Below are 25,776 nucleotides of genomic sequence, written 5' to 3'. Positions count from 1 at the left end.
ACCTTCAGTCTTACTATCCGTCTTAAATGTAACCTCCCTTGGTCCCACCCTCACCCTCTCACAAAAACAAAACAAAACAAAAAACACATTATGTACCTTCCTTCACAGTAAATCTCCTTGAATTATTTCTCTTCATTGTCTTCATTTTTCTTCTCACAGTCTCTTTAGAATTCACTCAAACTAGGCTTTCATCCCGGAAAAGGCAAGGGCACCCCACTCCAGTACTCTTGCCTGGAAAATCACATGGACGGAGGAGCCTGGTGGGCTGCAGTCCATGGGGTCGCTAAGAGTCAGACACGACTGAGGGACTTCACTTTCACTTTTCACTTTCATGCATTGGAGAAGGAAATGGCAACCCACTCCAATGTTCTTGCCTGGAGTATCCCAGGGACGGCGGAGCCTGGTGGGCTGCCGTCTATGGGGTCGCACAGAGACGCACATGACTGAAGCGACTTAGCAGCAGCAGCAGGCTTTCAGCCACACTGCGTGTGTGCTTAGCTGTTTCAGTCAGGTCTGACTCTTTGCAACCCTATGGACTGTGGCCTGACAGGCTCCTCTGTCCATGGGATTCTCCAGGCAAGAATACTGGAGTGGGTTGTCATGCCCTCCTCCAGGGGATCTTCCCGACCCAGGGATCAAATCTGTATCGCCTGTGATTCCTGCATTGCAGGCAGATTCTTTACTGCTGAGCCACTGGGGAAACCCTAATTGACTGAAATCTCTTTTGTTAAAGTCAGTAATGGCTGCATAAATACCAAATCCAGTGGCACTTGAAATCAGATATTAACAGGAGCAGTCAGGATGAAGCACTTTTGAAAAGAAAACATGACAAAATTAAAGCATCTTTGAAAGTAAGATTTGTATTACTAATGGTGGTGCAGTCAAAGAATAGACAAGATGTATGTGAATTTACTGAAATACAATTTCCCATAGATAGAAAATATGTCAAAGAAAACCTTTAATACTGACAAAATGCTGAGTGTTCACAGAATATTTCATATGTTCATTTAAACTGAAAACCTTTAACAGAAAATCTAATCTGTTAATGTACTCCTGAAGTCACTGGAGTACCCAGAAATCACATCATTTAGTCCACGAATCAAATTTGATCAGTATTTACCACCTCGTTGACACAGCGACACACACAAAAGTGTGTATAACGATTTCCAGCGTGCAACGCAGAAACAGTGCTGTTTGTTCCAGTGCCTCTGGCTTCATCTACACTTCTGCTGGACTTGAAATACGAGAGAAGTAAGTGCCAGCATGGATAATGCTGTGATAACTGGATGAGAAGGCCAGATGGCAAAACAATTTTCTTCCAAGGGCAGAATTCCTTAATGGTTTGTAAAAGAAACATTTCTTGATACAAAACAGTGACTTATGAGTGGAGATCATATAGATATAAAATGTTGGAGTAGAAAATTTTCTAACAACATTCTTCAAATTCTTATTTTATACAGAACGGATTTCATGCCCCCCAAAAGCCAAATCATCTCCAGAAAAGACACCTAGAACATTTTATACCTTCCATTCTGAAACAGCTATATTCCAACGACAACTGAATTCATATAAACAATTCCAATGTCTCCCCTCAACTCCAAACTTACATAATTCAGCTGCTTGCCTAATGTTATCCCTTAGATCTGTATAGAACAGTCTTATGGACTCGGTTGGAGAGGGAGAGGGTGGGAAGATTTGGGAGAATTGCATTGAAACATGTGTAATATCAGGTATGAAACGAGTTGCCAGTCCAGGTTCAATGCACGATACTGGATGCTTGGGGCTGGTGCACTGGGAGGACCCAGAGGGATGGTGTGGGGAGGGAGGAGGGAGGAGGGTTCAGGATGGGGAGCATAGGTATACCTGTGGCGGATTCATTTTGATGTTTGGCAAAACTAATACAGTGTTTCAGGTTTAAAAATAAAATAAAATAAAAAATAAAATCTCCAATAGGTATCAAAAACTTTAAGTAGCTCAAAGATAACCTTTATTCCATTTGTACCCAAATGTATTGATCACCAAATTTTCCTTCTTTGAGTAAACACCATAACCCAGTTGCACAAATCAAAAATCTAGAATTTATCCTTGTTTCTCTATCACTTGTCTTCATAAATATCTGAAAACTTAATTTGTACTTAGCAATAAAACTTTGACACGTTCCGCCCCTGCCCCCTGCCCAGGTTATAAAGTGAATGCCAACATCCACATGAATAATAACTACGTATTTTTCACCATTTCTGGAATAAAGTGTGCTCTTTGTGAAGTTTCTAAAAATACAAAAGAAATAAATGGGATCTACTGGAGACAATTTTGCAAACTACAAATGCATAGAGGGAGTTAATCTAAACTTCTTATTTTATTTGAGGTATCTGACTCAAGCTGATTTTGCTTAAATAGTCAAATTTGCTGAGTGGAAAAATTAGCAATTAACATCAAGAAAATATGCAAACAAAAGACTCAGAAGATCCACCTGCCAGGTTTGACTTATTTTGGATTTTAAAAATAAAGAGTTACTTGATGTGATTTGCAAGTTTCTGACTATTTACGAGGAAATCCAGTGTTTGGACTATGCTGTGCTCTATGTGTTTTTGAACTACAACTATGACCATTACCAAGAAGGTATGGGTTAACCCTTTTCTAATTCATATTGTCGCTCAGAGGCCCCAGCTACAGGGAGGAGCTGTCTGCTGACTCTCAGTGGGGTAGCAGGGTCTCTTTTTGGTTGAACATCTGGAGGTGATCCCCCAGCAAAGCCAAGCCGTTGCCTTGCTGGCTAGAAAACACAAGAAGAAACATCTGTGTGACAGATAAATGTGTACGCCTGTGTAATCTCGGCTGAGGCTCCATCTGTAAAACACACCCTGTGTCATTCGTCTGACACCAGGTGAGTTACTCTGGTGGGGAGCCCAGCTGAGATGAAGAAGATGAAGGCTGAGCTGCTGCTTCTGCTCCTTTTATCTTTGCTCATTCTCACCCGTCAGTGTGGCTCTGTATTCGCCATGCTGTGTGTGCATGCTCAGGCGCTTCAGTCGTGTCCGACTCTTTACCACACTATGGACTGCAGCCTGTCAGGCTCCTCTTTCCATGGAATTCTCCAGGCAAGAATACTGGAGTGGGTTGTCATGCCCTCCTCTAGGGGATCTTCCATGCCACTGTATAGCAAGTGTCAGTTCAGTTCAATCACTCAGTCATGTCTGACTCTTTGCGACCCCATGGACTGCAGCACGCCAGGCCTCCCTGTCCATCACCAACTCCCGGAGTTCACTCAGACTCATGCTCATCGAGTCGATGATGCCATCCAACCATCTCATCCTCTGTCATCCCCTTCTCCTCCCACCTTCAATCTTTCCCAGCATCAGGGTTTTTTCAAATGAGTCAGTTCAGTACAGAAAGTGTATCGAACACTAAGAAGGCTGCAGGCGGTCCATGACCATTCTGCATTTGTAGCACACACATACAGGCTCACAATGGAGATTTTACAGACCAGACAGCATGATCATTTATCCAAATCTCTAATACCTTCAAGTATTACAACTTGATTCTTCAATTCTTATCAATCCCTGCCAGGGTAATAAATATAGCAAGTCCATAATTTCAATGTTTTATATTCCATGTTGAACACTCTATATTCTATTAGCAAATGGTGTAAAATTCGTTAAATAATATTTAAAGATTGTGCTGCTAATCTTTACACCTTAAGCCATTTAATTCAATGTGTAAGGTACATTGTTTGATATAAGTCTAGAAGCTAACATAAGCATAGTGTTTTTGAATAAAATATCTTTAAACATTTTTTATTTTTAAATTTAGCCACAGAAATCCCTCATGTCCCCACAAATATTTTCAGAAATGAATATCAAACTAAGCACAGAAGTATATAAGGAGTAAATCTGTTTCGGATAGACATCTGATTTTCTGAAATTGTCAACAAATCATTCAGCACAAGTGTTTGAATTAAACTATGCAAAATGACCTTTGACCGTACTCATCACTTTTTTATTTTGCCTCAGATTTTAAGACAGATTTTCTTGGGGAATGGCAACAGGACAAGCATTTTTTTTTCTTTTAAATACATGTACAATCCTTCTTTCGGAAAATAAAACCTTTCTCTTAAGCTCCAAGGAAACTAGATTTAAAAATAATGATAAAATTCTGTCTCAACTCACAAATAGACTAGGTTATGTACCAACTGTTCTCAGAAACAACATGCAGAGTTTGGAGGGCTTTCAAATCGAGAGGCCTACTTAGAGAAGAACTCTGACTTAAGACAAAATACTCCATGTCATTCTGTGCACTTTAAGGAAGAAATCAGAAGAATAAAAGTTAACTAACAAGAGAGAAAAACTTTCTAAGTACTGGTCCATTATTCACATTAATTAAAGGTCTAAACTGAAAAACATCCTTTCTTGCCAATACTGAAGAGACATAAAATTGATCTAGGGTCCAAGTGAATTCTTAATGAAAGTGTATTCATTTTTATAACTTTAATTGACTGTCCAAAACAATGCCTGCAATTAAAATACCCTTCATTTGGCTCTTAAAACATCCTAATATTCCATAACTGTTCACTTCTGGAAAGGAGACTAAAAAATTTCCTCCTCCCAGCTAGTTAAAGTTACCCATTTTTTTATTCCTTCAACAAATCTTTATTGAGCACTTGCTATATATGCCAGGCCCTGGGAAGAGAGTGGTCAGTTAGGCAAGATCCTGTCTCAAGGAGGCTCTTTAGTTCTTCACTTTCTGCCATAACGGTGGTGTCATCTGTATATCTGAGGTTACTGATATTTCTCCTGGCAATCTTGATTTCAGCTTGTGCTTCCTCCAGCCCAGCGATTCTCATAATGTACTCTGCATATAAGTTAAATAAGCAGGGTGACAATATACAGCCTTGATTTACTCCTTTTCCTATTTGGAACCAGTCTGTTGTTCCACGTCCAGCTCTAACTGTTGCTCCCTGACCTGCATACAGGTTTGAGTGAAGAAGAACTAAAGAGCCTCTTGATGAAAGTGAAAGAGGAGAGTGAAAAAGCTTAAAGCTCAATATACAGAAAACTAGGATCATGACATCTGGTCCCATCACTTCATGGCAGATAGATGGGGAAACAGTGGAAACAGTGGCTGACTTTATTTTTCTGGGCTCCAAAATTACTGCAGATGGCGATTGCAACAATGACATTAGAAGACGCTTACTCCATGGAAGGAAAGTTATGACCAATCTAGACAGCATATTAAAAAGCAGAGACATTACTTTGCCAACAAAGGTCCGTCTAGTCAAGGCTATGGTTTTTCCAGTGGTCATGTATGGATGTGAGAGTTGGACTATAAAGAAAGCTGAGCGTCAAAGAATTGATGCTTTTGAACTGTGGTGTTGGAGAAGACTGTTGAGAGTCCCTTGGACTGCAAGGAAATCCAACCAGTTCATCCTAAAGGAGATCAGTCCTGGGTGTTCATTGGAAGGACTGATGTTGAGGCTGAAACACCAATATTTTGGCCACCTCATGCGAAGAGTTGACTCATTGGAAAAGACCCTGATGCTGGGAAAGATTGAAGGCAGGAGGAGAAGGGGACGACAGAGGGTGAGATGGTTGGATGGCAGCATCGACTCAATGGACATGGGTTTGGGTGGACTCCAGGAGTTGGTGAGGGACAGGGAGGCCTGGTGTGCTGCAATTCATGGGGTCGCAAAGAGTTAGACATGAATGAGTGACTGAACTGAACTAAACTGTCTAAAGGAGAAATAAAAAATAAACAACTGAAGAGTGGAACTTAATGTGACAGGAACAGAGGGGAAGGAGTGAGTGTGCCTAATCTGCATGAGCAAGGAAGGACCCTCTGAAGAGGTGAGGTTTGAGCTGAGTATTAAGAATACCTGGAGGTTAAACATTCCACCAGAACTGTGACTAGCAGTTCGTTTCATGAGATGGAAGGAGACTGACTGCCCACACACCAGACAGGAGGCCAATGTGGTGGGAGCTCAGCGGGTACGGGAAGGGAGTTGGGAAATAAAGTCAATGAGGGGGCAAGAGCCTTGTGGGCCTCTGCAAAGATATATGGATTTTATCCTACAAACTATAAGGAACAAAACTGGGGACTTTTAAGCAAGTGCTTGACACAGCGTGATTTGCATTTGTAAAGGACTGCTCTGGAAGCTACCTAAGGTTGGATTTAGGTGGGCAAAAGTGGAAACACACAGACTGACTTTTGAGAACATAAAATCCGCAGCCAGACTATTGGGGGCATTTCTTAACTACAACACAGATGAACTATTTTTCCTTCTGTTACATCACTGGGTAATTTTATGCCCTTTCATATTACATAATAGGATTTTTCCCCTGATAACCTCCTTCCTGATCTTCAGTTGACAGTACACTTTGAAAGTTTTCTTTTTTTCCTTTATTTAAGGGTAATGAATAGTGGCACAGTGAGGAGAGGCATGCTAGGTTCCTTCGCTCACCCTTTGATTACTGTTTTTGGACTGTGTCTCAGAATAGACAAGGTCTCAGAGCCAGGGAGCTTCTGATCACTTGACTGGTAAACAGCTCGCTTTCTCCCTATTCATCAGTCCCTTGCTGTGGTAAACTGGGAAACAGTACCAGTCCTCTTTAAAAAAGACAACCAAGAAGAAACCCCGACAATAAATGTCATGTGAAAAATGCCATGGGCTCAGTGTAGCCAGACTTTTCAATTTTTCATCAATGCCAGAAATCTAGATTTGTATCTGAAATCTTTCTTTAAAGATTGAGTGCTTTTTAAGACACTAGGCAGCCCAAAGACATCAGTTCAACGGAATGGATCCAGTCCATAGACTATGAGCTTCTGACCTCGGCAAAGATTCCCTTATGTCTCTTCTTGCTTGAACATTTTATGGTTTAGATCATTTAGGGCTGATGTCTACATGCTCTTAAAACACACCATCCTTTCTCTTTCTAAATTACTTCACTCCGTATATTAGGCTCTAGGTTTATCCACTTCATTTAGTTCAGTTCAGTCGCTCAGTCGTGTCCGACTCTTTGCGACCCCATGAACCGCAGCACACCAGGCCTCCCTGTCCATCAACAACTTCCGGAGTTCACCCAAACTCATGTGCATCGAGTCGGTGATGCCATCCAGCCATCTCATCCTCTGTCGTCCCCTTCTCCTCCTGCCCCCAATCCTTCCCAGCATCAGAGTCTTTTCCAATGAGTCAACTCTTCGTATGAGGTTAGGACTACTCAAATATGTGTGTGTGTGTTTAATCTGAGCAATATTCTGTTGTGTATATGTACCACAATTTCTGTATTCATTCATGAGTCAATGGGCATCTAGGTTGCTTCCATGTCCTAGCTGTTGTAAAAAGTGCTGCAGCAAACATTGAGGCACATGCCTATCTTTCAACTATGGTTTTCTCAGAGTATATGCCCAGTAGTGGGATGGTTGGGTCATATGGTAGTTCTATTCCTAGTCTTTTAACAGAATCTCCATACTGTTCTCCATAGCGGCTCTACCAACTTGCATTCCCACCAACAGTGCAAGAGGATTCCCTTCTCCATATTCTTTCCAGAATTAATTGTTTGTAGATTTTTTAAATGACGGCCATTCTGACCTGTGTGAGGTGACACCTCATTGTAGTTTTGATTTGCATTTCTCTAATGAGTGATGTTTTGGAGAAGGTGATGGCACCCCACTCCAGTACTCTTGCCTGGAAAATCCCATGGACGGAGGAGCCTGGTAGGCTGCAGTCCATGGGGTCGCAAAGAGTCGGACACGACTGAGCGACTTCACTTTCACTTTTCACTTTCATGCATTGGAGAAGGAAATGGCAACCCACTCCAGTGTTCTTGCCTGGAGAATCCCAGGGATGGGGGAGCCTGGTGGGCTGCTGTCTATGAGGTCACACAGAGTTGGACACGACTGAAGTGACTTAGCAGCAGCAGCAGCAGCAATGAGTGATGTTTAGCACCTTTACCTGTATTTTTTGGCCGTTTGTATGTCTTTACAAATTCTTTGGATAAATGTCTGTTTAGGTCTTTGGCCCATTTTTTGATTGAGTTGTTTGTTTTTCTGGTGTTGAGCTGTATGAGCTGCTTGCATATTTTGGACATTTGCTGCGTGACATACGGAACTCAACCCAGTGCTGTGTGAAAACCCAGAGAGAGGGGTGAGGAGGGAGATGGGAGGGGTGTTCAAGAGGGAGGGGACATACATATCCTTGTGGCTGATACAAGTTGAGGTATGGCAGAAACCAATAAAACATTGTAAAGCAATTATCCTCCAATTAAAAAAAAATTTAAGGTATAACAAAGAAAAAACAATATACCATCCTTCATACTTTTGATTTATTTTATGTTCCCTAAATGGTCAAAATTTTTACTTTGCCAAGGGTTGGAAGTAAGAGTATGGACTGACTACAAAGGAGAACACAGGGCTATTTTGGAAGTTGAGGGAATAGTTCTATATCTTGATTGTGGTGATTATGTGATGATGTGCATTTGTCAAAAATCATTCAACTACACAGCAAAAGGAAAATAAATTACAGTGTGTGAATTATACCTCAATAAAAAATTCAATAACTCATTGTAAAGAACAGACTTTTGGACTCTGGGAGAAAGCAAGGGTGGGATGATTTGAGAGAATAACATTGAAACATGTATATTATCATATATGAAATAGATCGCCAGTCCAGGTTCGATGCATGAGACAGGATGCTCAGGGCTGGTGCACTGGGATGACGTTGAGGGATCGGATGGGGAGGGAAGTGAGAGGGAGGTTCAGGATGGGGAACACACGTACACCCAGAGCTGATTCATGTCAATGTATGGCAAAAACCACCACTATATTTTAAAGTAATTAGCTTCTAATTAAAATAAATTTTAAAAATTCAATAACTAACATAATATTGTTTCAAAGAGAAAAACAAGGTCAGCTTCATGATGAATACAAAGATACAAGAGATAGCTGGAACAAAATTTAGTGGTCTGGTTTACAACAAAGTAGCTTGATGCAATACTGAGGGAAGTGAGAAATGTGTGTCTTAGAAATATCCTACTACTTCCAGAGAGCTACTTTCATTAACAGAATGAGGAAAATAGAACTTGGTGCTATCAGTTCAGTTCAGTTCAGTCGCTCAGGCGTGTCCGACTCTTTGCAACCCCATGAATCACAGCACGCCAGGCCTCCCTGTCCATCACCAACTCCCAGAGTTCACTCAAACTCACGTCCATCAAGTCGGTGATGCCATCCAGCCATCTCATCCTCTGTCATCCCCTTCTCCTCCTGCTCCCAATCCCTCTCAGCATCAGAGTCTTTTCCAATGAGTCAACTCTTCGCATGAGGTGGCCAAAGTACTGGAGTTTCAGCTTTAGCATCATTCCTTCCAAAGAACACCCAGGGCTGATCTCCTTTAGAATGGACTGGTTGGATCCCCTTGCAGTCCAAGGGACTCTCAAGAGTCTTCTCTAACACCACAGTTCAAAAGCATCAATTCTTCAGCGCTCAGCTTTCTTCACAGTCCAACTCTCACATCCATACATGACCACTGGAAAAACCATAGCCTTGACTAGACATACCTTTGTCGGCAAAGTAACGTCTCTGCTTTTGAATATGCTATCTAGGTTGGTCATAATTTTCTTCCAAGGAGCAAGTGTCTTTTAATTTCATGGCTGCAGTCACCATGTGAAGTGATTTTGGAGCCCCAAAAAATAAAGTCTGACACTGTTTCCACTGTTTCCCCATCTATTTCCCAAGAAGTGATGGGACCGGATGCCATGATCTTACTTGGTGCTATAAAGAATATAAATACTGCGTTAAATGTAAGGATTTCTTACTATGTTTACAAAGCACTTTCAGAACATCTTCTCATGTAGTTCTCACTAAAAACCTCTAAAATGTATAGATCAGAGCATTGGAGGACAAAGAGGGTACAGTTTGGCCATAATGGCAAAACAAACAAATAATTGTGCAGGGCATCAGAAACTTCTGTTGCAAAGGCTACCCAGCATTCTAGACTTTGCAATTCATAGGAACTATGTTTTCTGTAGACCTATCTTTGATTAGAATTATCTACTTGCAAGTCTATGAGCCATTCGAGGGGAAAAACATGCCTTTATTTTAATTTCTAGGATGCAACGTAATGGTTGCTAGTAAATCTTTTTGGAACATCAATTATTCCATGCCAGGAAATTATTTTTTAGAAGTGAGTTTTTATTGCTGGTTGATATAACTAAGCTGATAGCAAGAGAGTAGTGGTATATTTAGGATATGAGAGCATAGCCCTGGAGTCAATTCTGCCTGAAGGATGGGAATACTCCAGGCCGTATGACATTTCAGGGTCACTGTAATCCCTTAGTTTTCATAAATATTTAGAGAAAGAGAAGAAAGATACAGAGGGGAAAAAAAAAAAACCCTAAAATTAAGAACTTACAAGCATCCAAAATCTGTAACAAAGCGACTGCTACACATTCGTGGTTTTTACGTCCACAAATCACTTAGTTATATTAAAAATTCCTTAGTAAGACTTAATTATTTCATTCTGTCAAATGAAACTATTTGTCAAGGTTGGGAAACAACCAAATTATTTAGTTTCCCTCTCCTTTTAAACTCCTGGAATCAACATCAGTCAAAGCACTCACATGGTCCAATTCCCCAGATAGTTTTCTTCCCCCTATTTTCTTACCTCATAGTCATGTCCAACTATTGTTTTTCTCCTTCAATAAAAGCATCTCTGACTAGATTAACAGCGCAGAGTGAAAAGGAAAGGTCGAGGTCCTTCCCTTGGTCTTCAAGTTATGAAAGCAGTACTGGGAACATTTATGAATGTTACACATTAATCCACTGAAATGGTCATTTAGTTTCTTTTCCAAACACAGGATTTCATCACATCTAATAATAAAGCAACAAGCCATTTTCTGTATATTTTAAACCATGGACTTGTAATTATATGAAAAGCTTCTATATGGATTCTCTGTGATGATGTAAGCTGGTACTGCAGCATAAGTGGGTTTTTTTGAAGCTCAGTACATACCTACCAGGATCTATTTACATTGGGCTAATCATGTCAAAATAGCATCTATTTGAGAGTAAAGTCAAAGTTTCTTTTATAAACCTCTATAGATAGATAAATAATCTAGGAGGCTTTTTATAGTTATAAAATTAAGACTGCTTTTCAATGCCTGCTAAAGTTTTTGGACATACTATCCATCTAATGGGCAAAATGTAATCCTAAATTGGTGATTAAAGACTCTGCATAAAAACAAGCTGTCATGTGGATAGAGAGAAATTAAACCTGACAACAGTAATGCTGACTTTCCTAAATGAAAGCCCAGTTCAAGTTTCTACTCATCCATTTTTCAAAACTTAAAAAAAGACATTTTCCAACCACTCATAGATGAGATGCCAACATTTGCATTTCAGTTGAACCTGATGAAGTCAGTTGATTTTTCAGCTTTAGGCTTGCTCAGAACTCCTGTCAGAAAATGTCTGCCCATCTAAAAAACATAGCAATGTTACAACACAGGAGAAAGGAATGAAGCATGCCTGGCTGTAGTATTTCTCTACTGTAGCTGGTTCTCTACTGCGTTCACACCCCACCACTGGAAACCCAAGAGAACATCTGGAAGGACCACCACTGGGTCCATATAAAGACACTTCCAAGGGAGTAACTGGATGGAGGGCAATGCGTAGAGAACTAGGAATCAAGGTCAGGAAATGGGATTTCTTCATCCTGGCAAATCCAAACCAATACCTAAAAAATAAGATGACCTTCCTTTTTTGTTGGTTTGTTTGCCATGTTTTTCATTGTAAGTTTCCTACTTTGGGCAAAAATAAAATTAGGAAAATCTTGTCTCCTTGGTGATAAAAAGCAACACTGAAAATCACTGGCCCAAGTTTAGGTTAAGGACAGGATTTTTTGTCAGACAACCTATGCTGGCATCCCAGCTCTGTCCACTACTAATCTGGTCATCTTGGTCAACTTAGTTACAAAAGAACTAAGAAGAAAATTAACTTTCTTCATAGCAAAAAAAAAAAAAGTGTATTATAGTTTGAGGAGATGATATACATAAGAATGCTGGCATGGTGTCCCAGCTCATGGAAGAGCCTATACAGAGAAGAGAGCTGGCACTACTTAAAGGAACCTATCCCTAAAGATCCTTTGGGAAACTTCCTGGAGAGATGCAAGTTGTGTAAAAGATTGGGAGGAAAAGACACACTAGGAGAAACAGGTGTAGCAAAAAAGCAAAAATTGGTACATGGTCCTTATGTAATTATTCGCAAAATTTTCATCTTACAAGTAAGGCATGGATAGAATTCACCTTATTAAAATAAACTAATATGAAAATAAAATAAAATAAAATGAATTACTATGAAGTGTGACTTCAAAATATGTAAACTTTTGGGATTGTAAATGTCTATGTAATTGTTGTTCAAATTAATCTCCTTGGGAAAATATACACTTCGCTCAAAATTTAGACATGTTTTTAGGGACACTTTATAAGAAGAAATATATGCACACACACAAAACCATGCTATGTTTCTATGTGACTACAGGCATGAAAGAATATTCTCCTCTAGGCTGTTCTGGATGGATTACTGGGGACAAGAAATGCGTATGAATCATGAGGAGTTAAGGAGGAAATGTAACATCTATGCTAGAAAATTATGTCAAGAAAAGGAATACAATAGATACTACTCAAATAAAGGGTCAAATTCTCTTCCAAACCTGATGAACGCTCCCCATTAGCTCTGTACCAGCATTTGAGCTTAATTATATTCATGCCTTGCTTGTCAGACATAAAATCTACCTGTTTTAATAAGGGCAACGCAGGACATCTGCTCAGCCTCCCCTTTACTGCTCTTGTCTTAGATATATTTTTATTATGATAAAATAGCACTCATGTCAAAATGCCTAAGTATCATAGTAACAAATATATAATAAATACTTATATCTAGAGTGAAACTTGACATGTATAAGATATCATCTCATGATTTGTGTGGGCTTTTTTTTTAAGTGTTGGCTGATATCCAGTCATAGGAATGCATAAGATATTTATCACAGAGCATTTTACAAAGAAAGAAAGAGAGAAGGAGTAAGGGAGGGAGAGAAAGAGAGAGCGAGGGAAAGACAGAGCGAAAGAGACAGAAAGAGAGACAGAGACAGAGAGAAGGGAGAGGAAAACATATAAACAGCACACAATAATCCTGAGAGAAACTAAACAAGTCTGAAACTTGTTTCCTCAAAGAAAACAATTTTCTTCCTCATGTCCTCTATCCCAATACTTACTATATTGTATTGCTATTTACTGGAATATTTCAGTCCCCTGCTGCCCATATGTTAAGTTCCATGAGGATGCTGAGTGCTGTTTTCTGACTGCCTAAAATTGTGTCTGGTACTAATCAAGTAAGAATTCAGTAATGATTTGCTAAGTGGATACTTACATAGATTCGTGTTATGCTTAGTTACTCAGTCATGTCAGGCTCTTTGCGACCCCATGGACTGTAGCCCACCAGGCTCCTCTGTCCGTGGGGATTCTCCAGGCAAGAATACTGGAGTGGGTTGCCATTCACTCCTAGAGGGCATCGTCCCAACCCAGGGATAGAACCCTGGTCTCCCACATTTCAGGAGGACTCTTTACCATCTGAGCCACTAGGGAAGTCCGTGAATACTGGAGTGGGTAGCCTATTCCTTCTCTAGGGGATCTTCCCTAGGATCTTCCCCAGGATATTCCTGACCCAGGAATCAAACCGGGGTCTCCTGCATTTCAGGCGGATTCTTTACCAGCTGAGCCACCAGGGAAGCCCCTTGCATAGATTATGTCATTCAAATTAGTACTGAAATAAGAAATAATTTTCTTAAAATTTCTTCTCATACAGATTTGACAAGATGAATATGAAAAACATAGGTATTAGAAAAGATATAAAATTTTAGTTAAAATAGAAACAATTAGACAGTAATAGTGCTATTAATACTATAACTAAGAAATAATTCAAAGAACAATGTTGTCATTTGGAAGGGGGACAGAGATCTATGTCAAATTTTCTCACCATAAAGATGCCTGAATATACTTTGGAAAATTTCTGTGTATCATTCAGAGAGTGATGTGACTCGACATTTGCCCTACTATTAATCAGGCAGTGGTCACAGTACTCCTTCAAAAATCATAAAAATGTCCAAGCAACTGTGGTATTTTGTTTTCATCAGTCATAGTTTTTACCAGAAAATCTGTGGCAATATTTAAACTTGAAAAGGGTTCAGAAGAAAACTACCAGTACTCTCCTATATTTTTGTTTGCTATTTTGTATTTACAAGGAAAATTTTATTTTAGAAAACCACTTTTTTCCAATAAAAAAAATTAAAAGATACTGGCAAGAGTAACAGTCTTCTTTGATCCTCATATTAAAAGCCTTTTCTTTAACATTTTTTTAAACATGAAGGTACTATATATTAGCGATAAAATTGTTTAGAGGCATTTCTGAATTTTTTAAATGTTTTTTTAAAAAAAAAACAAGAGAACAAATGTTGTAAGCCATGATTTTCTTACGGTTAAGCTTCTTAAAATGCTTTCAGTGAAAACAAAATATACAAACTTATAAGCAAAGATAAAACAATCTGACATTTTCCACTCATTTTTTTTTTAGCTTGTCCAATTTTTTTCTGGTAGATAAAGCAATACAAATACTATACAAACCCATTCTAGGGATAGTTCTGCTAAGCTAGTAGCACTTAAAGCATACTTACATGAGCTTTAGCATCTTATGACACACAAATTTCCATGTAAATGTCATTTAAGTAGTAGGTAGCAGGTAGGCAAATTGTTTAGTATGCTTAATAACATTTACATTGTATGGTTATAACAAATATGACTGACTGCTTTCATAAATGCATTCAAATAACAGCAAGATATGAGAAAGTCTTTAAAATTTAGTAAGTTGATCACTGTACAAACTGCTCTGAAAAAGTATACTGTTGCTTCTAATTCTTCTAAAGATTATTAGCAATTCAAATCAGTCATTAAAATTTTCATACCAGGAAGGCTAATCATATTTAATATGATGTAAATTTAGAGATAAATCTGCTTATTTTTTCTTTCTTCTCACTCCATTTTTCCTCAAAGTTCCTAAATTCCTCAAAAAAGAACCATAAAGCAAATTGGAGGGAATAAAAGGAAAAGACATATAAAATACGTCATCTATACACTTATATCTGCATATGTGCCTATATTTCCTGCTGTAATAAATATCACAGGAGAGTAAGGACTATGTGTTTATGATGCCAACTATTTGGCTGTTTGATAAGTCACTAAAGATTTGTCCATGATAACAGAAGGGAGAAAAGATATAAACTAAAGTTTCTGTGGTTATTTCCCATTAATGGTTATTCTACATGATACCCATAAATATATTATTATGCAGAAACCTGTTCTCTTTTGGCATATAAGTTTGCCTTCTCCTGACATGAAATAAATGTTTTCATTACCTCATGGAAAAGGTGAACAGTAGCGATTCACTCATTAGTGGTTCTATTATTGTGAATACCATAGAATGGGATGGAGTTCAATATTTATTTAAGAAAATTCCTCTCTATTCCCTTAGACAATTGAGGACAGGTGAAATATTTTCAAAATCTGGAGAATACCCAGTGTGCATATGCCATCTTGATTCTTGATTAAACATATGGAATACATACAAGGAGAAAAGCCAAGGAGAGACCTGCTTGAGTAATCTAAACACCCAAGTTGAGAGAGGTTAATATATAAAGATCAGCTTTGTACTTTGAAGTTTTCTGGGCTTCATTTTGCCTAATTAAGACAAGATTTAATAATCAAACCACTGTACAAACATGTAGTATAGGTTTGTTTCTAATTTTGGAAGGAATTCTTAACAGAGTCCAAAGAATCAGCTCCACATGGAAGAAGGTCTCTGATAAGATTTGCTTTTCTCATTTCTGAAATGCAAATGCCTGCTTTCCATCTTAGTTTCTTTCATGTGACTGAGCTTAGCATCTGCCTGTCAAAATCTTGAGTGTGATACTAAAATACAATAATTCCGTCCAATATTAACATACCACTTGAGTTTGAAGTAGTGGGAACTCTAGATCATAAAAAAATGCATTCCAAAATATTCTTAAAGGTATTCATAGAAATCATCTGTAGATGGTGATTTCAAAGGGATCAATTTACCTCATATACCTGTAAGAGAATACATCTCCATATAGTTCTAGGAAATAGAACCGAGTAGCAGAAAGTGCATTCACAATCAGATGTTACTTTTCTTCCCACAGACAGAGAAGCCTGGCAGGCTACAGTCTGTGAGGTTGCAAAAGAATCGGACATGACTTAGCAATTAAATAACAACAACTACTACTTTTCTAAATGAATCTAATTCTAGAGCAAAATATTGTGAGGTGAACAGTAAGAATTCCCAGCCTTTCCTTTCATACTGGATCATGTTTCAAGAATACCTGGTAATTTTAAGCTGTGCTAATATGCCACAAAAGAAACAAATCAACATAACTCTACCATAATACAGTAAATGTACAGAATGACATTGAGGACAAGGAGTAATATGCCATTATACAAGGAGAAAAATCAGTTCTCCTCTGACAAGACTCATTTTATTTAAGATAATTTGATAAATTTAGAGAAATACTGAAGCAGTAAGATAGGCATTAACCTGATGATATACTAATAGAAAGAGTCTGAAATATAGTGTAATACAATCTGCAGTGCAGCAAATGACGACTGGAGAGGCAGCTGGCACTCCCAGCCACCCTCACCCCAATATACACACATACATGTCATTTGTGAACACTGCAAAGGGTTGGGCTGGGGGAATTTGTGTTCAGTATCGTGCTCTTCAGTCCATGCTACCTTCATGTATCTGCCTTGTTAAGATAGAGGCCAAAGATGAGAAAACATCTCTAATCCCACCTGCAATAAGGTGAGCACATGATCAAGATCCCCTTCTCTTACTATCAGAAAGATGATTAGACCTTTGCCTATGAGGTTTTGTTTCATTTATGCTCAGTCGCTTCAGTTGTGTCCGACTTTGTGCAACACCAGGGACTGTAGCCCACCAGGCTCCTCTGTCCATGGGATTCTCCAGGCAAGAATCCTGGAGTGGGTTGTCATCTTATCCACCAGGGGATCTTCCTGACCCAGGGATCAAACTCCCATCTCTTATGTCTCCTGCAATGGCAAGTGGGTTCTTTACCACTAGTACCACCTGGGAAGCCCTGTTTTGCTTATATCGGAATATGACAGCACACTTACATACTAAGCCAATTTTTAGCTATCCAATTATCAGTAAACAGGACATTGTTTCTCAATATAATGCCTCTATCAGATAATTGTAAGTAATATAGAAACAAAGGAGAAAGGATAGAATTTTGATATTCAGGACCTTTCATTTTCCAGGAATGAAAGGATTCTCCTTTGTAAGGCTACCATGGCAGAGAGCAGTGGCTAAACACTGTGCAGACCAGTTTTGCTTACAGATTCATTGAAAATGCTCTCCTGGCCTGTGTGACACATTATATTAGAATGACTGTCTGTGGCTGCCTCAGTAGGAGAGCTCCAGAGGATGTGCTGTGACTCAGGCCTCTGCTGTCCATTTCCGACACAGACAGACTACCACAAACTGCCGAGAAACTGCTTCAGCACTGATTGGACTAAAATTTGGACGTATTAAAAAACAAATGTAACATGCTTACATACAAGTTGCAGAGAAACGCCTAACTGGCTAACCTTTCCACAGCTGCCAACACCTGTGCAAACCTCAACTCTGCCTCAAACCTTTACTGCAGTAACAAAACACGGGGCTCTGCACACGCATTTCTGTATGTGCTGCTGCATTCAGATATGTACTCAGTCAGAAAAGACTTTCCAATCTAGGACCTCGATTTTGCTACCAATCTAGGACCTCAATTTTGCTACAAATGTCCTATGCATGCAGTGATGGAGAAGACAGTGGTATTGTGATGGTGTCCTTGAGCCCTGACAGCAGGGCCAGGAGGGCAGTCTCCAGGTCATTGTGATGGACACCAACATTCTCTCTTGTATGCCCATATCAGTGACGAGAACCCCAGATTCCACACTGGTGGCTGTGGTGTGTTGACATCGCTTGGGAACTTACCTTGTTCATGTGGATCTGCTGCTGGTATTGCTTCTGCTTCTCCAAGAACTGCTGGTGCTGCTGCTGAATGACCAGCTGAGCCAAGGTGCTCTGAGGCAAAGGTGCAGACTGGGTTCGATTCAGGGGTCTGTGTCGGGGTAATTTGTGGGTACCTCTAATGCCGGGTGAAATTCTCTCTTTTGTTGCCAAGGGAGACTGAGGATGTAAGGGAACTCCACCTGGAAAGAAAAAAAAAAAAAATATATATATATATATATATATATAGGTACTTACGGAGACACATACACAATTTAAGAAAAGACAAGAAACTACAGAAGATAGCTATGGGATAAGTTTTATGAAAAGCAGTATACTATTGGCCATATATCAGAAGAAGGCTAGGTTGGGTGTGTTAGTCACTCAGTCTTGTCCAACTCTGTGACCCCACGGAACGTAGCCCGCCAGCCTCCTCTGTCCATGGGATTCTCCAGACAAGAATACTAGAGTGGGTTGCCATGCCCTTCTCCAGGGGATCTTCCAGACCCAGGGATCGAACCTGGGTTTCCTGCATGGCAGGCAGGCTCTTAACCATCTGAGCCACTAGGGATGCCCAGATTGGGTAGGGTGGAGGCAAAAATGCCAGCGCATTGGGCAGATACACATCTGATCAATGACTCATCTACAGTCCACTCTGGTATATCTGAAGGTTAAAGAAGGTGAGTTTTTTCCCAGAGATCTAGAGGAATAAATACAGGTAATAGTCTTTTCCACAGTACTAGGTATCAGGGAAACCTCTGCATGACAATGTGAATTTTTACTAGGTCTTGAGGCAAAGAGACATTATGTTGGCTTGCTGATAAAAACAAAAGCCCTCATATAACCTACAAACGATGCCATTATAAATTACCAGCCACAAGAAGTTTTTGCTGTCGCATTTGTTCTTTCAATAATAGATGCTGCAGGAGAGCCTGGTGGCTGCTGTTGGGCTTTCCCTCCAAAGTAACGTGGGGATGGCTTGAAGACGCTGGGATGCTGCCCCCGTATTGCCCAGGCAGAGGAACACCTTGCCTGAGTGTCTGGGTCTCACACTTCTGTTTTTCCTTGAGTGAATTTGAAGCCTGTGTCAAGAAATAATAAAGATGTTAATCCGCTTTCATCCATATGCGTCATTAGGTCTGTAAATCATTAGACTGGTTTCTCATTCCATAATTTCCCCTGCCACCAAAAAGCCTTATCTTACTCAATGGCTGAGTAGGGAAAATGGACAACAGTATGTCTTTTGAACTAAGTGAATGAACATAGGAGAAAAAAAAACAAAGCTGGAGCACTGGAGACAGTTTAGTATTGCGTATTATTGTACTGAAGCCCAAATAAAACTTTTCCTAAAAGATTAAAAATTATTTTAGGCTTAATAACTGGGAAGTTTATTTCTAAAATATTTTAACATATTGCTTAAGTAAAAGGTATATTAGAAAAGTAAAATTTATTCAGATTGCTAAACTCATGACTATACAATAGTGATTAAAAGCTGGAAATAAAATGGTCTGTAATTCGGGAGTTTCAAGCAGGAGAAACAATTCACTCTTTATATGTCCTCTAATACATTCACAGAGCTGTGGGTGTCCAATATTTAATTTTTAAAATAAAATTCTTGAGATAAGTCAATGAAAGATTATATAAAATATGAAGAAATTTTATTTAAATGTGTATTTTATATTAATTTATAACAGAGTCTCAAATCTCTAAATATTGAAAATGACACTCAGATACTTTTGTTTAATAAAATAAACTACAAGTGAAATTAGATATCACCTAAAATTGCTATTAAGAACTTGAAATATATGATAACATAGTAATAAGGCAATAATAATTATATTATCAATGGTAATAATGAATTCTCCTAGTCAAAGAACTTAATGAATGGTGGTCATTTTGGTATTACAAAAGCAGAGGTCTAATACCTTAAAATTATGTGGCATGTTTCTTTTCAAAACTCATGTTTCATCTTTCAAAATTGCTGTGTGCCAGGGAAGCAAAGCAATTTTCAGTGATGGGGAAATTGAAGGATGAAGAGGTAAATGGTTTGTCTTAGTCACACAACAAGTCGATGCAATGTTTAATCTAGAAGTGATTCCTTCTCCTGGCTTCTTCTCCTTAAAGTTTCCCACTACTCAGTGGGGAAATAGAATATTAGAGATCCCTTTGCCAAAGCAATGCCAACCTTGAAAAATTAATTATGATAGCCTCATACACACCAAAATGGAAGCAAAGAAAAATGAAACTTCAATCCAAACCACACTGGTTTATTCATCCAAAGGTACCAAATGGTATTATCATTGAAACATTTAATAGTCTGGCTTTTAGTACTTGGTCCTTTGGGGAAAAATTCTCCCTGACCACATTAAAAGTAGTGCGTTTGTGTTAGCTGGTAGGAGTGACTTAGAACATACGAAAAAAAGTAGAAAACTTACATGTTGTAAGTTTTTGTGTTAGTATTTGCTCATCACCAGAAGAAACAGAAAAAATAGGAACAGAAGAATATAACTTTTTTTGAAAATAATTTTTATAAGTGAAGATTTGAAAATATCATCCATAAATATTTGTTTTATTTAATCCCCAATTTCTTTTTCCTTTTCACTAGTCAATTGTTTACAAATGCTTCACGTAGGATTTCAAGGGCATAGCTGAATTCAGTGTTTTTTTTAAGTCTGTCTTCTTTAATCCCCAGATATAAAACAACATCCAAACTTTGCTTTTTCCTCACTGGTGTAAGATTACTGTATCACCTAAGATAACATTCTACTTTATTACAAAGATCAAATATAACAAATTATTGCTTAGATAGATTTGTAATATGTATTGAACATAATCATAAAATTTATCATTTAAAAATGTCGCCATAAGCATGATTGTGCATAAACTAGCATACCATAGGATAGGGTTCATATTCTGCAAACAGTCACAAAACGGTCAACTCTTTATAATTTCCCATGTGGGCATATTGTAAAAGATATTAATTTGACAAGATGGACTCAGTGGAAGACTTGCCAGACTCTTGAAGCCATTTAAAAATTGGTAAAATTGGTGCCAAGGGTTGGAACAGATTTCTCTTTAAACTGAATGTATCATATGACCTCTGCCTAATTTAGTAACCTCTCACAGATAAATTATTCAAGTTTAAAATTTTTTTACTATGACTAACATTTATATTATTTTAGAGAATATGTGTGAAATATAATTATTGCTGTCTTCTGCTAGCTGGACAATTACCTCCAAAAAATCCTACTTCAGTTGTTGAGACTTTTAAAGTAATTGATTCACTCTGAATTTCCAAGGAAGAGTTTAATATTGTTCTCACAGAGGTTTCCCAGATATATATTCTTCAGTACCACAGAGTCAGGGACCTAAATTCTCAAAATAAAGTCATTCACAAAATAAACCCTTTAAACATGCCGCTGTGCTTCAGACACTGCCCTCACAGCACTGGCCTGAGTTGAGGTCCAGGTCTGCTACTTGCTGGGCTTGTGATCCTGGACTTTTATGCATTCCAAGTCTCGGCTGCTTCTTCTGTTAAAACGTGGTCTGTAATCTGTTTCAGGGGATGGTTGTGTGGAGCTAGCAAAACAATATACCTGAAGACTGCTTTCTTTTTTAAAAACTACAAAGCATTATACAAATATTAGTTATTATTTTTATATATTATTATGGGAATCAATATGAATCTTTAATGTGAGGTCAAACTGAGTTTCTTTCAACAACTCGGTAAATAGTGAAGGAGAAGTAGACTACCGAGTTTCCCTGAAGTCTAAATATACAAGTAAAGAATGAGAGGTCCCCTAGGAAAACAGTCCTCGGGCTGGGTTAGGCCAATGCAGGGAAATGACTTACATTGAGTTGGGTTGACACTGCTGGAAGACCCAGGGTGATGTTGGGCAAAGACGGAGAGGTATAAAGACTGAGCAGGTTCATGGAATCTTCGTGAATTAGAATGCGTTGCTGTGAAACCATTTTCTATTCAAAAAAAAAAAAAAAAAAAAAGTGAAAGGGGAGTCCCACAATATTATATCACAAAGTTTACTGTAATGTTCACATTTCAGAAAATAGGTTTTATATTATAATCTGTCAAAACATTAAAGTATTTTAATGAAGAATTCACAAGTATTTTATGACTTCTGTGTCCAAAAAAGTTAAATGCAATAATTAAATTAAAATTTTCTTTACCAGATATAATTGTAATATCTGAAGAAGACCTTCTATTTCATTTTGAAAAAATTAATTTTTAAATTTCTACTTTTATGGAATATAATCAGTGTGTTTGTCATCAATTGGTAATACACAACAATTAAATTGAGTAATCTTTATGAGTATAAATAGATTTTTGTGTTACTGAGTGATGAATATGTATGTAATGCCATTATAATCATTATTTTCATATGGATTAAATATCATTTTACTGATGGGAAAACACACAGAAGAAAATCTTAGATTAAATATTGCCTTATAGGACTTCTATACTAACTAATCATATCATTGTTTAAAATTTGTGCATAGACAACTCTGTGTGCTGTTTTTTAAGTCATTCATATTCAGAAACTAAAGTAAATGTGAAAATGTTATGAGTTCCCTGGGCCTCACTAGTCTTCATTTACACTGGAATACCTTGAACATTTTGGCATCATGGTCCTTTTTTACAACAAATAACCTTTTTTTTTTTTTAAATCCAATACCAAGAGTCATGTTTTCCCACATGTGGCCTAATATGGTTGCTTGAATTACATTTTCTGTTTAACTCTTGCTTCCCTCCCAGAACTCTTATACAATAAGAGTTACAAAGGTCTTATTCGACTAAGGAACTCTGGCCTGATATGGTCCCCAAGGGAACAACATCCTTGAAAAAGAATACTCCATGTAACAGTATGACACAGTGACTGCTTTCTTCCCAAACAAAAAGCATATGGGACTCCAATAAGAGACCACCTCCAAGAGGGATATTGCACACACGGGCTTTGACTAAAGTAAATATAATAACTTGTCAAGTATGTTTGGGGGAGCTGTAGATTTTCCCCTGGACAAACCTGGGATATCAATTAACTGGGGAAAATATCATGTGCTAATACAATGCAACCTCAGAATGTCACTGAAGAGTGATGCACCACCAAAACACAGGATGTTATTCCAAAACATCACCTCAATCATACGTTTGTTTGGAGATGAGTCGTAGTCTTAACATAATAAGAGCAGAAGGCTAAAGGTGGACTCTTCTCATTGCAACTTGGAATTCCAAACTAACTCAGAGTTTGTTTTTTCTTAAAAGAACAAGTCAGATATTTGTTCATGAAAAGCAAGAAATGCAATGAAACTTTTAACATTACATTGAGTTTATATGCAAGCCTTTACAAAATTAAAGTTGGTGAAAACCCATGAAGATTGTTGGAAAAGATTTTATCATTACAATGTATGATATTGCAATTTTATTTAGGGAGATACCAACAATGGTTGTATATTTGCTCTAATTTAAAAAGCCAAGATTCATAAGACTGATTTTGCTTATACTATATGCTTTTACCATAAATTTAAAGTATAGAATATATACCTGAATGCAAATTAAAAAGTATATGAGGAAGCAAAAATACTTTAACCAGCTTATTGGCAGCAACCAGTCATTTATAATAAAAGGGTATTTCATCTGCTTATCTGTATTCATGGAAGAGAAATAAATGCAGGAAAACAATTACTTTAAATCATGTACAATACTCATTCAATGTTCTACCTGTGTCCCACAGCAGAGACTTGACATGCACTATGGGAATGACCAAAAGTTACCACAACCTCACAAAACAGGTCATCTTTGTTTCCCAGACAGAATTTGTGTGACATCTTCCCACATCATAGGAAGCAAATCTATACTGAAGTGAGAAAAAAGTTTCTTCTCACGTGTAATAACTGCAGTAGCACATTGGCTGCTCACAGGAGCTTTTGGCTAAAGTGAAGGGACTAGGGAACGTTCATACTGTGAGATTTCAGACCCCTGTGGTTTCATGCTGTTTCCTAGGACAGCACCTACCATGTTTCAAGGCCTATGCCAGGGAGTTCTAGGGCATCAACCATAGTCCTCACATGCACTCTCCAGCACACCTTATATTCTCGTTATGGATGAACAAAGTGAGTGATTGCCCTAATTCTGGTTCCCAGTGGGATCAGCAATAAAACTTTTACAGCGATCAAGGCTGGATGATTTGTTGTCAGGTACTGCTCCAGAAGCTATGCACTGCTCTGGAGCCATTATTGCAGGACAAGGGAACCACAAAAATGTATGGAGAAGGAGGAAACTTCAGAGAAAAAGAGGAGGCACAGTTAGTCGTGGGGCTTACGGTAAAGAATAAAAGTGTCCAACTGGGAGCCAGTGAGCCTCATGTGAGAAGAAAGTAGAAGCCCTGATGACTTGGTAGACGTAAGGATTTCCAAGTCATGAAGACAATTCCTGAGGAATAAGTGAAGTCCGAAGTCCCTAAGTTCACTAGGTAGAGTTGGCTCTTCCCACAGAGATTAACTGGTATATATCACATCATGGAACTTCAGAGACTTGGACATAATTTGTTTCCTTCAATTTACTGACAAGAAACAAGCACAGCATGTACATAAACTTCCAATGGATAAAATCACAAATGACTCAACAGAACTGAAATAATGTTTTTCTCAAATTATCTTCTTTAATAACTTTCCTTGATTTGACTTTTTGATAGAAGCAGGCTATCTGTTTCAGGTTAATATTTCTTAACAGGAAACTGGAGCTGTACTGTACAATGCTAAAAGAGCGCAGACACACTTGAAAGTCAGAGAAACAGACGGTGAGAGGGGCCATTTCACTGAGTCAGTGAAGGATCCTGACCAGCATTCTTGCAAGGCTGGAAGGTTACCCCACCTTAGCACTGCGGTGAACTTACAAGTATTTCCAGGCAAGGCCAGGGCTTTTCCAGGAAGTAGTTTTGAAACTGATCCAGCCCTTCAAACAGGGCTATGCTAATATACCAACACTTCACATCTTAGAACACAGGGAAGATGGTTTTAATCTAAAAATTTTTCAGAGTCAGAAACTATTGCTGTGGTCAGATAAAATGGAAATATTTAATGTACAATGGCTATCACCTAACATGCACAAAAAAATGAATTACAATTAAGTTAGATTAACAGGGTGGTATTGGAGAAGAAAATGGCAACCCACTCCAGTATTCTTGCCTGGAGAATCCTATGGACAGAGGGGCCCAGCGGGCTACAGTCCATGGGGTCGCAAAGAGTCAGACACGACTGAGCAACACACACAATGCAACAACAGGGTGGTATAGGGTGGGAAGGGTACAAAGAAGCCCTAGACCGCACAAGTGCAAAGGAAAGTGGAGAACTGGCTCTAATGACCTGTGCTGCTGCTGCTGCTAAGTCGCTTCAGTCGTGTCCGACTCTGTGCGACCCCACAGATGGCAGCCCACCAGGCTCCCCCATCCCGGGGATTCTCCAGGCAAGAACACTGGAGTGGGTTGCCATTTCCTTCTCCAATGCATGAAAGTGAAAAGTGAAAGTGAAGTCGCTCAGTCGTGTCCGACCCTCAGCGACCCCATGGACTACAGCCCACCAGGCTCCTCCGTCCGTGGGATTTTCCAGGCAAGAGTACTGGGGTGGGGTGCCATTGCCTTCTCC

General features: G+C 38.7%; 1 protein-coding gene across 1 annotated transcript in view; it reads right to left on the bottom strand.

Moving 5' to 3' along the window:
• The window catches only part of HDAC9 (histone deacetylase 9), a 1,013,734-nt gene that overhangs the window by 386,659 nt on the left and 601,299 nt on the right, over nucleotides 1-25,776 (bottom strand). The window contains exons 10-12 of the mRNA XM_055589928.1: nucleotides 21,973-22,095; nucleotides 18,992-19,202; nucleotides 18,106-18,323 (exon numbers count right to left, since the gene is read on the bottom strand). Of these exons, the coding sequence (XP_055445903.1) occupies nucleotides 18,106-18,323; nucleotides 18,992-19,202; nucleotides 21,973-22,095 (552 nt within the window). The remainder of the gene's footprint in view (nucleotides 1-18,105; nucleotides 18,324-18,991; nucleotides 19,203-21,972; nucleotides 22,096-25,776) is intronic.

The sequence above is a fragment of the Bubalus kerabau genome, chromosome 8, assembly GCF_029407905.1.
Source record: "Bubalus kerabau isolate K-KA32 ecotype Philippines breed swamp buffalo chromosome 8, PCC_UOA_SB_1v2, whole genome shotgun sequence".
NCBI classification, from domain to species: Eukaryota; Metazoa; Chordata; class Mammalia; order Artiodactyla; family Bovidae; genus Bubalus; species Bubalus kerabau.
Note: the sequence above shows the minus strand (reverse complement) of the source record. Positions and strands in the feature narration are given on the sequence as shown.